Raw genomic sequence first — 15,290 nt, 5'->3', positions numbered from 1 at the left:
TTTATATCCTGATACTTTACTGAATTCCTGTATGAGTTCTAGCAGTTTTGGAGTGGAGTCTTTTGGGTTTTCCCACATAAAGTATCCTATCATCTGCAAAGAGTGATAGTTTAACTCCTTCTTTGCTGATTCGGATGCCTTTAATTTCTTTTGTTGTCTGATTGCTGAGGCTAGGACTTCTAGTACTATGTTGAATAGCAGTGGTGATAATGGACATCCCTGCCATGTTCCTGACCTTAGCTTAAAAGCTCTCAGTTTTTCCCCATTGAGAACGATATTCTTTGCGTGTTTTTCATAGATGGCTTTGATGATATTGAGGTATGTGCCCTCTATCCCTACACTGTGAAGGGTTTTGATCATGAAAGGATGCTGTACTTTGTCAAATGCTTTTTTAGCATCTATTGAGAGTATCATATGGTTCTTGTTCTTGCTTTTATTAATGTATTGTATCACAATGATTGATTTGTGGATGTTGAACCAACCTTGCAGCTCAGGAATAAATTCCACTTGGTCGTGGTGAATAATCCTTTTGGTATACTGTTGGATACTATTGGCTAGTATTTTGGTGAGAATTATCGCATCTGTGTTCATCAAGGATATTGGTCTGTAATTGTCCTGTTTGATGGGGTCTTTGTCCGGTTTTGGGATCAAGGTAATGCTGACCTCATTAAATGAGTTTGGCAGTTTTCCTTCCATTTCTATTTTTTGGAACAATTTCAGGAGAATAGGAATTAATTCTTCTTTAAATGTTTGGTAAAATTCCCCTGGGAAGCCCTCTGGCCCTGGGCTCTTGTTTGTTTGGAGATTTTTGATGACTGCTTCAATCTCCTTACTGGTTATGGGTCTGTTCAGGTGTTCTATTTCTTCCCAGTTCAGTTTTGGTAGTTTATATATCTCGAGGAATGTACCCATTTCTTCCAGATTGTCAAATATGCTGGTGTATAGTTGCTTATAATATGTTCTTATAATTGTTTGTATTTCTTTAGTTTTGGTCATGTTCTCTCCTCTTTCATTCATAATTTCATTTATTTGGGCCCTTTCTCTTTTCTTTTTGATAAGTCTGGCTAGGGGCTTATCAATCTTATTAATTCTTTCGAAGAACCAGCTCCTAGTTTTGTTCACTTTTTTTTCTACTGTTCTTTTAGTTTCTGTTTCATTGATTTCTGCTCTGATCTTTATGATTTCTCTTCTCCTGCTGGGTTTAGGCTTTCTTTGCTGTTCTTTCTTCAGCTCCTTTATGTGTAGGGTTAGGTTGTGTACTTGAGACCTTTCTTGTTTCTTGAGAAAGACTTGTATTGCTATATACTTTCCTCTCAGGGCTGCCTTTGCTGTGTCCCAAAGATTTTGAACTGTTTTTTTTTTCATTTTCATGAATTTTTTCAATTCTTTAATTTCTTGGTTGATGCATTCATTCTTTAGTATGATGCTGTTTAGCTTCCATGCATTTAAGTTCTTACCAAATTTCCTCTTGTGATTAAATTCTAGCTTCAGAGCATTGTGATCTGAAAATATGCAGGGAATGATCCCAATCTTTTGGTACAAGTTGAGACCTGATTTGTGACCCAGGATGGGATCTATTCTGGAGAATGTTCCATATGCACTAAAGAAGAATGTGTATCTCTTGCTTTGAGATGGAATGTTCTAAATGTATCTGTGATGTCCATCTGGTCCAGTGTGTCATTTAAGGCCTTTATTTCCTTGTTGATCTTTTGCTTGGATGATCTTTCCATTTCAGTGAGGGGGATGTTAACGTTCTGTACTATTATTGTATTATTGTCAATGTGTTTCTTTGATTTTGTTGTTAATTGGTTTATATAGTTGTCTGCTCCCATGTTAGGGGTATAGATATTTAAAATTGTTAGATCTTCTTGTTGGATAGACACACTTTGAGTATAACATAGTGTCCTTCCTCCTCTCTTACTATAGTCTTTGACTTAAAATCTAATGTATCTGATATAAGGATTGCCACCTCAGCTTTCTTTTGATGTTCATTACCACGGTAAATTGTTTTATACCTCCTCACTTTCAATCTGGAGGTGCCTTTGGATCTAAAGTGAGTTTCTTGTAGACAGCATATTGATGTATCTTGTTTTATTTTTTTTTAATCCATTCTGATACTCTATGTCTTCTGAATGGGGCATTTAGCCCATTTACATTCAGGGTAACTATTGAAAGATATGAATTTAGTGCCATCATATTGTCTGTAAAGTGACTGTTACTGTAGATTGCCTCTGTTCCTTTCTGGTCTACCACTTTTAGGCTCTCTCTTTGCTTTGAGGAGCCCGTTCAGTATTTCCTGTAGAGCTGTTTTGGTGTTTGCAAATTCTTTTAATTTTTGTTTATCCTGGAAGCTTTTTATCTCTCCTTCTATTTTTAATGACAGCCTAGCTGGATATAGTATTCTTGGCTCCATATTTGTCTCATTTAATCCTTTGAATATATCATGCCAGTTCTTTCTGGCCTGCCAGGTCTCTGTGGATAAGTGTGCTGCCAATCTAATATTTCTACCATTGTATGTTACAGACTTCTTGTCCCAGGCTGCTTTCAGGATTTTCTCTTTGTCACTAAGACTTGTAAGTTTTACTATTAGATGATAGATGGGGCTGGACCTATTTTTACTGATTTTGAGGACAGTTCTCTATGCCTCCTGGATTTTAATGCTTGTTCCCTTGACCATATGAGGGAAATTCTGTACTATAATTTGCTCTAGTATATCTTCTGCCCCCTCTGTCTTTCTTCTTCTTCTGGAATCTCAATTATTCTAATATTGTTTCATCTTATGACATCACTTATCTTGTGAATTCTCCCCTCATGGTCCAGTAGTTGTTTTTTTCTCTTTTGTTAGCTTCTTTATTCTCCGTCATTTGGTCTTCTATATCACTAATTCTCTTTTCTGCCTCATTTATCCTAGCAGTAAGACCCTCCATTTTTTATTGCACCTCATCAATGGCTTTTTTAATTTCAGCTTGGTTAGATTTTAGTTCTTTTATTTCTCCAGAAAGGGATTTTATTTCTCCAGACAGTTTTTCTCTAATATCTTCATGCCTTTTTTGAGCCCTGCTAGCTCCTTGAGAATCATCAATCTGAACTCTAGATCTGACATATTACTAATGTCCATATTGATTAGGTCCCTAGCTGTCAGTTCTGCCACTTGTTCTTGTGTGTGTGTGTGTGTGGTGAATTTTTCTGCCTTGTCATTTTATCCAGATACGAATTTATGAATGAGAGAATAAAATACTAAAAGGGTGGCAAAAAATCCCAAAAAATGTACGCAAACCAAATCGGAAGAGATCCTAAACCAGGGAATGAAGGGATGGAATAGGACTGTAAAGATGACAATTAAACAATGATTCTAAAAAAGGAATCAGTAAGATAAGTTGGTTGGAAAAAGAAGAAAAAAAAGAGGAAAGAATGTGATCAGGCTGAAGACTAGAACAAAGCCCTGGGCTAGATTTAGGGTACATTTTGATCTATTAGGGGAAATTGTATCCCAAAATTTTAAAGAAAAAAAACCTATATGTATACAAAAAATAAAGTTAAATACAATGAAGGGATAAAATAGGACTATAACGGGCGCCTGGGTGGCTCAGTGTGTTAAGCCGCTGCCTTCGGCTCAGGTCATGATCTCAGGGTCCTGGGATCAAGGCCCGCATCGGGCTCTCTGCTCTGTGGGGAGCCTGCTTCCCTCTCTCTCTCCTCTGCCTGCTTCTCTGCCTACTTGTGATCTCTGTCTGTCAAATAAATAAATAAAATCTTAAAAAAAAAGGACTATAACAATGAATATTTTAAAAAGATCTTATTTTTTTAAAAAGAGTTATTATTAAAATAGTTTAAAAAATTAAAAGAGGAAAGAAGAAAAGTTTTAAAAAATAGAATAAGAAAAAAAAATAATTTAACTTTGCAAGACTGAAGGATCATGGGGAAAAAAGCCATGAATTCTATGCATTGCTTTCCCCTAGTTCTAGAGTTCCACAGTTCTTGTCTATCAGTCAACTTGGTCTTGGTTGCATGTTCTTGCTCATCTTCTGGGGGAGGGGCCTTTTGCAGTGATTCTCAAGTGTCTTTTCCTATGGTGGAATTGCACCACCCTTGCCAGGGGCCAGGCCAAGTTATCTGCTCAGGTTTCCTCTAGGAGCTTTTCTCCCCTGAACATTTTTCCTTAGAGCTCTGGAGGACAGGAATGAAGATGGTGGCCTCCTAATCTCTGGCCCAGAGGAGCCGAGAGCTCGGGGATCCACTCCTCTTTGCGCCCTCAGAGAAAAGCAGTCAGTTCCTCCCATCTCCCTGGTCTCTGGCTGTGCTCCGTGCTCACCCGGCCTGTGACCAAGCGTTTCTGTCTCTGGCGCACAGCTACATTTGGATTCTCCAAATCCAGCAGATTCCTTTCACGTGCTCCTGTGCTGGTCCTCCCGGATGAAGAAGAAGGGGATCTCTCTGGATTTGCCACTTGTGGGATTCCTGCTTGAAGAGCAGTGGTCCGACTGTGCCTTGGATCATGGTTTAAGTTAACACTGAGTTGAGATCTCACTCCTTGGCTCCAACTCTGTAGCCGGCTTCCCTGCTCTGATACCTGGTAACTCTGCCACACTCAGACACCCCGGTCTTTCTGTGACTCTGTGGGTCCTGAGACAAGACTGCCCCCACTAGGGCCCCACCCTTGCTTAGCCTCTGGAGCAACATCCCTCGGTGGAGCAGAGTTCTGATTTTGTGCTCCGTTGCTCCACTGCTTGCCGCAAGCCGGCCCCTCCCCGCCACGAAGTATCTTCCCATTGCTTCGGATTCACTTCTCCGCCTATCCTACCTTTCAGACCCCCAGAAAGTGGTCGATTTTCTGTTCCTAGGATTGCTGCTCTTCTTCTCTTCTATCTCCTGTTGAGTTTGTAGGTGTTCATATTGGACTGATTACTATCTAGCTGATCTCCTGGAACCTAATGATATTTCATAGGCTACTCCTCCACCATTTTCTATAATCTCCAGTATACCAGTTTTTTTTTTTTTTTAAGATTTTATTTATTTATTTGACAGACAAAGATCACAAGTAGGCAGAGAGGCAGGCAGAGAGAGAGCGGAAGGGAAGCAGGCGCTCTGCGGAGCAGAGAGCCCGATGCGGGGCTTGTGCCCAGGACCCTGGGATCATGACCTGAGCCGAAGGCAGCAGCTTTAACCCACTGAGCCACCCAGGCACCCCTCCAGTATACCAGTTTTTAAAAACAAATATTAAGGAGGGCTCTTGGGATGAGCACTGGGTGTTGTATGTAAGTGATAAATCACTAAATCCTACACCTGAAACTAATGTTATACTGTACATTAACTAACTGGAATTTAAATAAAAATTTGGCAGAATAAGTTATTGAATATAAAATTCATTTGTCCATTCTTGTTAACATAAAGTTCACAAATCCTATATCATTTTAGGCACACTTAGTTTAAAAAAGTTTAACTCACACAAATATTCAACTGATAATTTAACCTCTTTTTGTGTCTCTAATTACTTTCTCTTTTTGTGTATTAATTTCCTTTCCTTATTTTTTTTTAAGATTTTATTTATTTATTTGACAGAGATCACAAATAGGCAGAGAGGCAGGCAGAGAGAGAGGAAGGGAAGCAGGCTCCCTGCTGAGCAGAGAGCCCGATGCTGGGCTCGATCCCAGGACCCTGGGATCATGACCTGAGCCGAAGGCAGAGGCTTTAACCCACTGAGCCACCCAGGAGCCCCTTAATTTCCTTTTCTGAAAAATTGTTAAGAGTAGTACTTGGTACTGATTGGTTTGATTACATACCATTTTTCATGCATTTTGAAGGAAACATTTAAAAATAAAAACATTGTAGTTTATTGTTGTGAATATTTAATGGAATTAAATTCGCTCTAATTCCTGAATATTATGGAGAGGATATTATTTATAAAATATTTCCATTGAACGTTTCATCAAAAATAGCTCTGCATCTATTTACCAATATCTATTCTGTAAACAGTGCTAAATGACGCCTCTGTTACTTAGATATTTAATTTAATCATTGATCATTTCATGTTTCCAAAAAAAAAAAAAAAAAAGGTGAAAGAAGGAGGCGTTTACAACAGATGAAGTTTAAGGTAAATGACCAGAATTCTATTGCTCCCCAATGTGAATTAACATTTATAATGAGGTCTTTAAACTCCAAGCTCAGTTCTTTTTCTTCTATCACATGTTATAAAATCCCTCTTTGATTTAGTTTTTTATACTTAAAAATGAGAGTTGTAATCAGGCATCAATCAGTGTTAGAACCAAAGAGTCATAGAACAGTTCATACCATAATGAGATTTCTGAGCAAAAAGTAAGTAAACACGTGCATTATAAAGTTTTTATAGAAAAAGGCCTTATTTCCATAGCCCCACAAAAGTAGCTTGAGTTTTCACTAGTATTTAAAGTTTGTTCAGATCACTTCAGGAGGCTACAGGTGTGCTGGTTAAGAGCACCAGCTCTAACTTGTGTTCAAATCCAGGCTGGGTGACCTTGAACAAGTTCTGCAGTTTTTCTTTCCTTCGTTTTTTATTTATAAAATAGGGACAAAATATCAATACCTACCTTGTAGGGTTGTTATATGGATTTGTATAATATATATTATATGATGCATATATAATATAAATATATCTAGATATAAATGTATATTTTATATAAATATATAACATATATATAATATATACAACAGCATATATGTATTATATCTGACCCATATAAGCCTTAATTTCAATTTTTTTCTAAAAATCAAAGTTAACAATATTAACTAAGAGCTAAGTCCTGATTCATAAGCACATTCAATCAGATAACAAGAAGATAGTCTCCATATAAGGTCAAATAATTTCTCAACATTTATTATACAACATATTTAATATGGCTATGCAGAATCAATTTATTGCTCTGAGGTACAGCAGTAATTGGAAAAAATATAAAGAATTGCTTAAGGGAAGGATAATATTTTGTCTTTAGATATCTATGACTAGCCAAGTTCATCTAGGTAAGAGTAATTTTAGGAAGGAAAAAGCAAAAGTTGTTTTCCAAAATCAATGGCTCTCAGATCCTGAATTTTTGATGTACAATATGAAAACAGCCATATCACCAACGTGACTGATGCCATGGAGCAGGGCTGTGTTCAGCTCACAGGAGAGATCCTTAACTGTGTCTGCGGTTAGAACTACTCAGGGGTATGATATACATGATCAAATATCATTAACCTGTTCTTTATTATTTTGTCTTCACGTCCAGATTCCTCCAAAGGACCTCAGCCATCTTCAGGTGTAAATGGTAACACGCAGCCCCCTGGCACAGCGGGGCAGCCCCCCGCATCTGCCATCCCTTCTCCGAGCTCCAGCAAGCCCTGGCGCAGCAAGTCCATGAATGTCAAGCACAGTGCCACCTCCACCATGCTGACCGTGAAGCAGTCCAGCCCAGCCACCTCCCCCACACCATCAGCAGACAGACTGAAGCCCCCTGTATCAGAAGGGGTCAAAACAGCCTCCTCGGGCCAGAAATCCATGCTTGAAAAATTCAAGCTGGTCAATGCCCGGACTGCTTTACGTCCCCCACAGCCTCCCAGTTCAGGGCCCAGTGATGGGGGGAAGGATGACGATGCCTTTTCTGAATCTGGTGAGACGGAAGGTTTTAACAGTGGTCTGAATAGCGGTGGCTCAACCAATAGCAGCCCCAAAGTGTCCCCTAAATTAGCCCCTCCAAAAGCTGGAAGCAAACATCTCAGCAATAAAAAGTCTTTGCTACAGCCAAAGGAAAAAGAGGAAAAGAACAGGGACAAAAATAAAGTTTGCACTGAAAAACCGGTCAAGGATGAGAAGGATCAGGTGACAGAGACAGCTCCGAAAAAGACCTCTAAAATTGCAAGCTTGATTCCAAAGGGTAGCAAGACGGCAGCAGGCAAGAAAGAAAGCTTAATCCCTTCTTCCAGTGGCATTCCAAAACCTGGCTCGAAGGTGCCCACAGCAAAGCAGACCGTTTCACCTGGCAGTGCAGTGAGCAAAGAGTCGGAAAAATTCAGGACTACCAAGGGAAGCCCTTCCCAGTCCTTACCCAAGCCCATGACCACTGAGAAAGCAAGCACATCCAATTGCCCTGCTCCTTTGGAAGGAAGGGAAGCCAGCCAAGCCCCTCCCACTGGTTCCTGCGCTGCACTGGTGGCACAAGGCGGTGGGCAGACCACGGGGAACGGTGCTGTCCAACTCCCTCAGCAGCAGCAACACAGCCACCCCAACACTGCCACGGTGGCTCCGTTCATTTACAGGTAAGATGGCCACTGTGCGTCCACAGTTGTGAACTCCTACAGCTCTTTCTACTCCGCACATCATAATGAAGGTTACTAGAGCTGTGTTTTACTTTATCATTTTGGAACACTTTGGTCTGAAGATAAAGGGCTAGGATTTCATGTTTTAAGAAAAAAAAATTTAGTATGCTCTAGTCCTATTCTCCCTCCTCTTCCCATCTTCTGTCCTCTCCTCCCTTCTTTGTAGGCCTTCTTCTTGAGGCCTTCAGAAGTTAGCTTACTTGTTCTCAGAGAAGAAGGAAAATCCAGATGCCATGATTCTCTCCTGTGTCTATTACCATTATGACTTCTACTGCTACTTTTATTATTAGTATTTTAAAGTAATTCTCAGTTTTATAGAGTTCACAGATATTTTTGTTTTCACCCTTGAGAGAAAATATGTCATGATGGTTAAAGGGGCAGGCTCTGGAATCAGACACCTGTGGATTAAATGCCCTGCCCTGGTACTTACCAGCTGTGTGACTTTGAACAAGTTACTTAACATCTTTTAATCTCATTTTCTACAGTTGTCAAATAGGAGTAACAGTACCTACCTAAAAAGCTGAGAAAAATAACAGGGTCATGCATATGTTTATTATATATTCTGGTACACTGTGTTTGTTAAATGTTGTTTATAAGGCATTGCTCTCCCAACATAAAATTTATGTTACTTTCCTATAGCTAATCATAAGTTCCCAGCCCAAAATAATCATCCACATGATTCTTATAATTGTGCTTAATTTATTAGTTTTTGCATTATAATTCTTTATTTTATAAGGTTTAAGATATGTCAACATATGCTACATTTTAAAATATTCATTCTACTATACAAATAGCACATTTTGTCTATTGTGTGGTTTGTTTTCATTGATTAGAAACATGTCAGTTGCTGCTTTGTCTCCATTTTTATTCACTACCTTTTTTGTGAGGAAATGCGTAGGGAGGAATAATATCTGACCTTTTGGCAGGTTGGAAGTTCGATAACAGGAAAGAAATTTTCTGAATAGGAAGTAGGACCTGCTATAATTAAATAGGCATCAATATTATATAGCTTAAAAGCATATTAAATTTGTTAAATGTATGGGTTTTTTAAGTAAAGAAAGTAATTATAAGGATTTGTTTTCCTTCGATGAAAAATGTAGGTGCTTTTCTGGTGCTTTATGTACTCAGCAAAGCAAGTTTCTAATTATTGCATTTCAGCTCTTTTTTAGGTCTGCTTTTCTGCCTTTAGTAGCAGCAATTCATTTAAAACCTTTGTCTTTGGATCAGATGGGAGTCAGCTCTTTGTAACTCCGGAGTCCCTATCTGACAAATGAGAATTTAAGATGTCAAATCATAATTCACATTCCAAATATGTAAGAAAAAAAATCACAAAGTTTTAAATACGCCATACTCAGCCCACTCATGCATCTCTAATATATTCTGTAGAAGCATCAGTCACTTCAAATCACCACAAATGAGTTTCACAGGAAAGTGCAAATCTAAGCAGAAAGACTGTACCTGCCAGGTTGGCAAGCATCTTCCTGGAAGTAGCAATAGGATTGTTTGTTTCTTTGTCATAAAGTATCCAGCGGAGGGGCACCTGGGGGGCTCAGTGATCAAGCATTTTTCTTTGCCTCCAGTCATGACCCAGGGTCCTGGGATTGAGCCCAGCATCCAGCTCCCTGCTCAGTGAGAAGCCTGCTTCTCCCCCTCCCACTCCCCCTGCTTGTGTTTCCTCTCTCACTGTCTCTCTCTTTCTCTGTCTCTGTCAAATAAATAAATAAAATCTTTAGAAAAAAATAATAAAAAACAAAAAATAAAATAAAAAGAGGAAGGAGTACAGCTTACAGTTTCAACCATGGATCAGCTGTGTGTCCTTGCCAGATTGTCCAACCTCTGAATTTGTCCTTTTTTAAAACGAAGATTATAAAACCGAGGTAATACAGCCAAGTAGCTAAGAATATAAGCTGTGAAGTCTGTTGGTTCTGTCATTGTTCAGAAACAACATCTTGCATTGTTGAGAAGATGACCCCAAGAGCCAGTTTGCCTGTGTTGGAATCTTGATAAGGTCATTTATTAGCCATGTGACTTTGGGCAAAATATTTAAAGATTCTGAGCCTCGATTCCTATCCGTAAAATGGGGATGATAATAGACATTGTCTCATAAAGCTATTTTGAAGATTGAATTAATATTTATACAGGGCTTGGAACAGTACCTGCCACATGGTGAACAGTCTTCCCCAAATTTCAGTTTATAACCCTATAAAGGGTGGTGGTTAAGAATATCCACTGTATTTAGGTGTTTTAAAGATTAAGTAAGGCAACCCCATGTAAAGACTTTAGCACAGAGCCAGGTTCAGAGTGAATGACTTATAAATATCAGCAATTAGTTGTGTCATTATGAATAATATAAGGTAGTTGGAAATAAAACCATCTAATAAGAAAATTTCATATCATAGTCTATATAGGAGGCAATAATTGCTGGGAGTCTTCTGTAAATTAAAAATAATTTTATAAATGATAATATAAATCTCCTCAAGGTAGAGTAGTTAACAGTTAAGCTTTTTAACTGTCAGCGAAAGCTATTTACATCACAGAGTCACGTAGTTTGGATTATATGATCCCCCTCATGTACTTTGGACTCTGCCTGCTCCAAGCCCATTTAAGAATTCTTCCTTCAAAATGTCTGACAGACTTTCTAGGAGTTGCTAATTATTTGATAAGATAATAGTAATAATTAACTACTTTATAATGTGGTTGAGTAGGTAGTGCAAGTCTGTATGTTATAAGATTTATGTTCATTCTCTCATTTAAACTTTATCATAACCTCATGAGAAAAGAATTTTATCTCCATTCTACAGAGGTGAAGAATCAGAGATTTCAAATCAGAACAGGACTCATCTCTTAAAGTCACAGGACTAGTAGGGGTTTGCCTTTGAACCCAACTATACCTAGACTTCTAGTATGCCCTTCTTTGCTCATCAGTTCTTTCTCTATGTATATAAATATGAAGTATTGTTACTAGAAAAATTCTGGCTGCCAAGATGTGAATAATAGATTGTAAAATTTCTAATAAGAATTCATTTATGATGGGAAATGCTTAATTGGTTGGAAGTAATATAAATTTAGAATACATATATTTGTATGTATGTGCTTAAATATACGTATTTTTGACATTTAAAGATAATTAAATAACTTCTATAAAATGGGAATATAGATGGCTGATGGTAGTATTTTTCCCTTTTTCTCAGCCCAGTGAGGTCAGGCTAGGTTATTAATTATTTCTTCTGGGACTCTAATATATGCTTCATAATACTTTTTCTTATAAATTGAATGTCAAGAGTTCTATAAATATAATGTTGAGTTCTGGAAGTTGATGGATATCATATTAGTCCTACTTCCTATATAATGCAAGGATGTTCTATATTAAGGTTTTGTAACTCATTTGTCACTACAATGTGAAAAAAGTCATTTTGAACTTAGTATATCTTTATCCATTTAATGAGTGGGGATAACTGAAGTCAAAGGTGAAAATTTTAAGAAAGAATATTTTAATTTAATGTCAAAAGTTCCCAATGTTTAAACCTATTGGAATGGAATAAGCTACCTTTGTAAGTATTAAGGTGACTACCAGAGATAATTTAAGAAATGATAGAATGACAAGTTGCCATAGTTTAGGTAAAGGAAAAGCACCAAATACTTTTTCATTTTTGTTCTCATCACTCATTCTGCCAATACTATGGAATAAGAGTTATGAAGGGTTTTTTTTTTTGTTTGTTTTGTTTTGTTTTTAGCCTCTGCCTTCAGGAAGCTCAGTCTATGGGAGATAATGATAGAATATAATAAAAATAAAAACTCATTGCTCTTATGGAAGTATATGCAAAAAATTGTGTAGAATGGTTTTCCTAAGTCTTGCATGAGGATGGAGTCAGTGGATGTATCCAGAGGAGATAAGACAAGAGACAAGATTTACAGCATGAGTTAGAATTTGTCAATGTTGTGGCATCATCAATTTGACATTCTATAATTTTACAATCCAAGCCTTATGGAACAAGTAGTAGGCAAATTAAAAAGTACTGGGCAAATGCTAGTAACTGAGCTACTACAGAGACTAGAGGTTGGGATGCATGGTTTTTGTGTGGGATACTAAGGAAGAAAATTTAGAAAGAATCCATATTTTGTTCTGCAGTTCAGTCACTCTGTCCCTGTACATCTCTTTTTCAGCTACACCTATTGGCTCTTTCCCCCAAACTTACCCTCAACTAGGTATTTCTCTCCATTTCCCCCTCCCCGTCCTGGTCCAGGCTGTCATCACCAGTTCTTACCTAGTTTCCGGCGAGTCTTCCAGCTTCCACTTTTGCTCCATTCAGTGACATCCTTCACACAGCAGGGACTCTCACCTTCTGAAAGTATAAATCATATATATCATTCCAATTCATGAGACAATCTATTGAATATCCCTTATACTTAAAAAAAAAAAATGAAACCCAAACACCTTGCCCACCTAACCTGGCCCCTGTCTAGCCCACAAGCCACACTCATACCATTCTCCTTGTAGTGCACTGAGCCCCTCCCTTCGTCCTGTGTCTCAAGAAACTAACCTATCCTGTTTAGGGGCCATAGTCATGGACAATCTCTCTACCTATAATGACTCTCTTCCAGAGCAAAGAAGGGTACTTCTTCTTAACAGCTCTCTGCTTACAGGCTACCTCTTCCCAGAAGCTCTCTCCAGTCATCTGGTTCAAAGAAACATTCAGTATGCCTCTCACCAAATCATATGACATCATCCTCTCATAATTTTTTTTATTTTTTTTAAAGATTTTATTTATTTATTTATTTGACAGAGATCACAAGTAGGCAGAGAGGCAGAGAGAGTGCAGGGAAGCAGGCTCCCTGCTGAGCAGAGAGCCGGATGTAGGGCTCAATCCCAGGACCCTGGGACCATGACCCGAGCTGAAGGCAGAGGCTTTAACCCACTGAGTCACCCAGGTGCCCTTCCTCTCATACTTTATTCATGGAGTTTCTCATTATCTGTTATTATTTTGATAACTTATTATTAAGTGTGATTTCAGCCATTTCCAGCTATAATGTAAGCTCACTGAGAGCAAGTGTTGTCTTTTTTATTTAGTAGCATAAGGCCCAGGATAGACCCAACCCACAGGAGACACCAAATAAAATTGTTGAATGTGGCGCCATCAACACGGGTTGAATAGAATAGAACAGCTAACAAAAATGTGCAGTGGAACAGGGAAAATTCTGAAACCTCTTCCTATAAATGAGATGCTTAATTGAAATATAAACAGCTTTGAAATATTTAAAGAATAAAATATCTTCTCTTCAGAACATTCATTCACTTATTTTTCTTCCCTTCCTTTAATGACTACTTACTAAGTATCTACTACACATAAGGCATCAAGGATAGAGTGAAACACACACGTCCATATGTCATTTTCCTTTCATCGTCCATAATACAGTAGGCAAAAGACTGTCTTAAAGATCACTACAGAATGAAGCAGGAAGTGTAAAGCTCTCTAGCAGTGAACCAGATTGGATACATTGAGACTTCAAAACATGGAAAATTACTGCTAGCTGTTGGAATCAGAGATAGTGGCACTTGAGCTGGGTTCTGAAAGATAGATTTAGGCATGCAAAAATGAGGAATACAGGGAAGGAATTGCAAAACTGAAGGAACCATAAAAACAGGATAAACACCAGATGCATAGGGTAGTCAGTGAGTTGAATGGATTTCCTGGAAAAGGAAGGTTGATTGGAGCCTAATTGTAATAGAAATCCTTGAGTATCAGGTACTTAGACTCCTATGTGTGTGTGTGTGTGTGTGTGTGTGAGAAGCATGGTCAGAAAAATTGATGTGTCTTCAGTTTGTAAAATAGATTGTTAATGAAAGAGGACAGCTTAGTTTATACCATGTTTAATGGCTAGAGGAGGGAGAAACCCAAACTTTCAGAGATAGCTTTGTTAAGACTTGAATTAAAGGTTCCAATTACAGGAAGAAAGGAAGGAGAATGGAGAGCATATTAAGAAAGGAAGCTTCATTTGTTCTTGGTCTTTCTCCGTTCTTTCCTGTTGTTCTTTCTTGGTCTACCCTTTATGCTGCCTTCAAAGTTATTTTCCTCTCCTGGAATTCAAAAAGTGTTACCTAAGCTCCCTTCTTTCCCTGTGTTATTTTTCTTACATTGCTTTTGTATTCATTATTTTAGAGCTATATTCCTCATGATTGCAAAGATAGATGGAGTCAAATAGTAAAGTAGATAGTCAAAGAAGGGGAAAAGGGAGACCTGTACATTTTTCCTAAACCTCAAGCTTTTTAGCAACCCCCAATAAATTTAAAAACAGCTATTAACCAGATTAATAAGTTGTTATTTTGAGGTGCTTATTCTTTTCCTTATTTTCTGACCACTCGTGGTAAATGCCAGGAAAAACAGTGTGCATTGGACATAAAGCAAACATCTAAAGGCAAAGGGAAGCAGAATCAGGAGTGTGGGTAATACACACACGCTTGTGTGAGCACGTGTGTGCACACACCACACACACACACACACACACACAGAGAGCCCAACCCTTAGCTAAGCCAAGACTTTGTTGTACAGAGAAGAAAATCATCATGCATCTCAAAGCTATGAATTAAATATAAGAAGAGACCGTCTATACACACTTGATTTGTAAAATTAGGTCACTAAAGTCTGAGTTTAGAGGTTTTCTTCTTTCAGATATCTTATACCATAGCATCATGGTATTTTTTGTTGTAACCAGTTTTTGCAAGATTTCAGATTTGCCTAGAAAGTGACATGGAAAATTGACACTTGAATATACTAAGTTCTGGAAGGTAAAGAATGTAAAACATCAATTTTGAAAATGCTTACTCACGGGGTTTTAAGTTTGGCTAATTTGTTGAACCAGTAAATTGAGTAGGAGGAGCTGTGAATTTACCCAGATTGAAATGTAGAGCAGATAACCATCATGCAGTAAAAGCTTTTGTGAGCCCTGAAGCTACTATTACAGAT

General features: G+C 38.1%; 1 protein-coding gene across 2 annotated transcripts in view; it reads left to right on the top strand.

Moving 5' to 3' along the window:
- Nucleotides 1-15,290, top strand: part of LOC111142108 (neuron navigator 3) — a 387,056-nt gene that overhangs the window by 172,704 nt on the left and 199,062 nt on the right. For both annotated transcript variants that reach the window (XM_022495074.1, XM_022495073.1), the window contains exon 8: nt 7,242-8,268. In XM_022495074.1, coding sequence (XP_022350782.1) covers nt 7,242-8,268 — 1,027 coding nt within the window. The remainder of the gene's footprint in view (nt 1-7,241; nt 8,269-15,290) is intronic.

The sequence above is a fragment of the Enhydra lutris genome, unplaced genomic scaffold, assembly GCF_002288905.1.
Source record: "Enhydra lutris kenyoni isolate GAN:26980312 unplaced genomic scaffold, ASM228890v2 scaffoldscaffold7, whole genome shotgun sequence".
Lineage (NCBI taxonomy): Eukaryota > Metazoa > Chordata > Mammalia > Carnivora > Mustelidae > Enhydra > Enhydra lutris.
The sequence above is the reverse complement of the archived record's forward strand: the minus strand, read 5'-3'. Positions and strand labels throughout refer to the sequence as shown.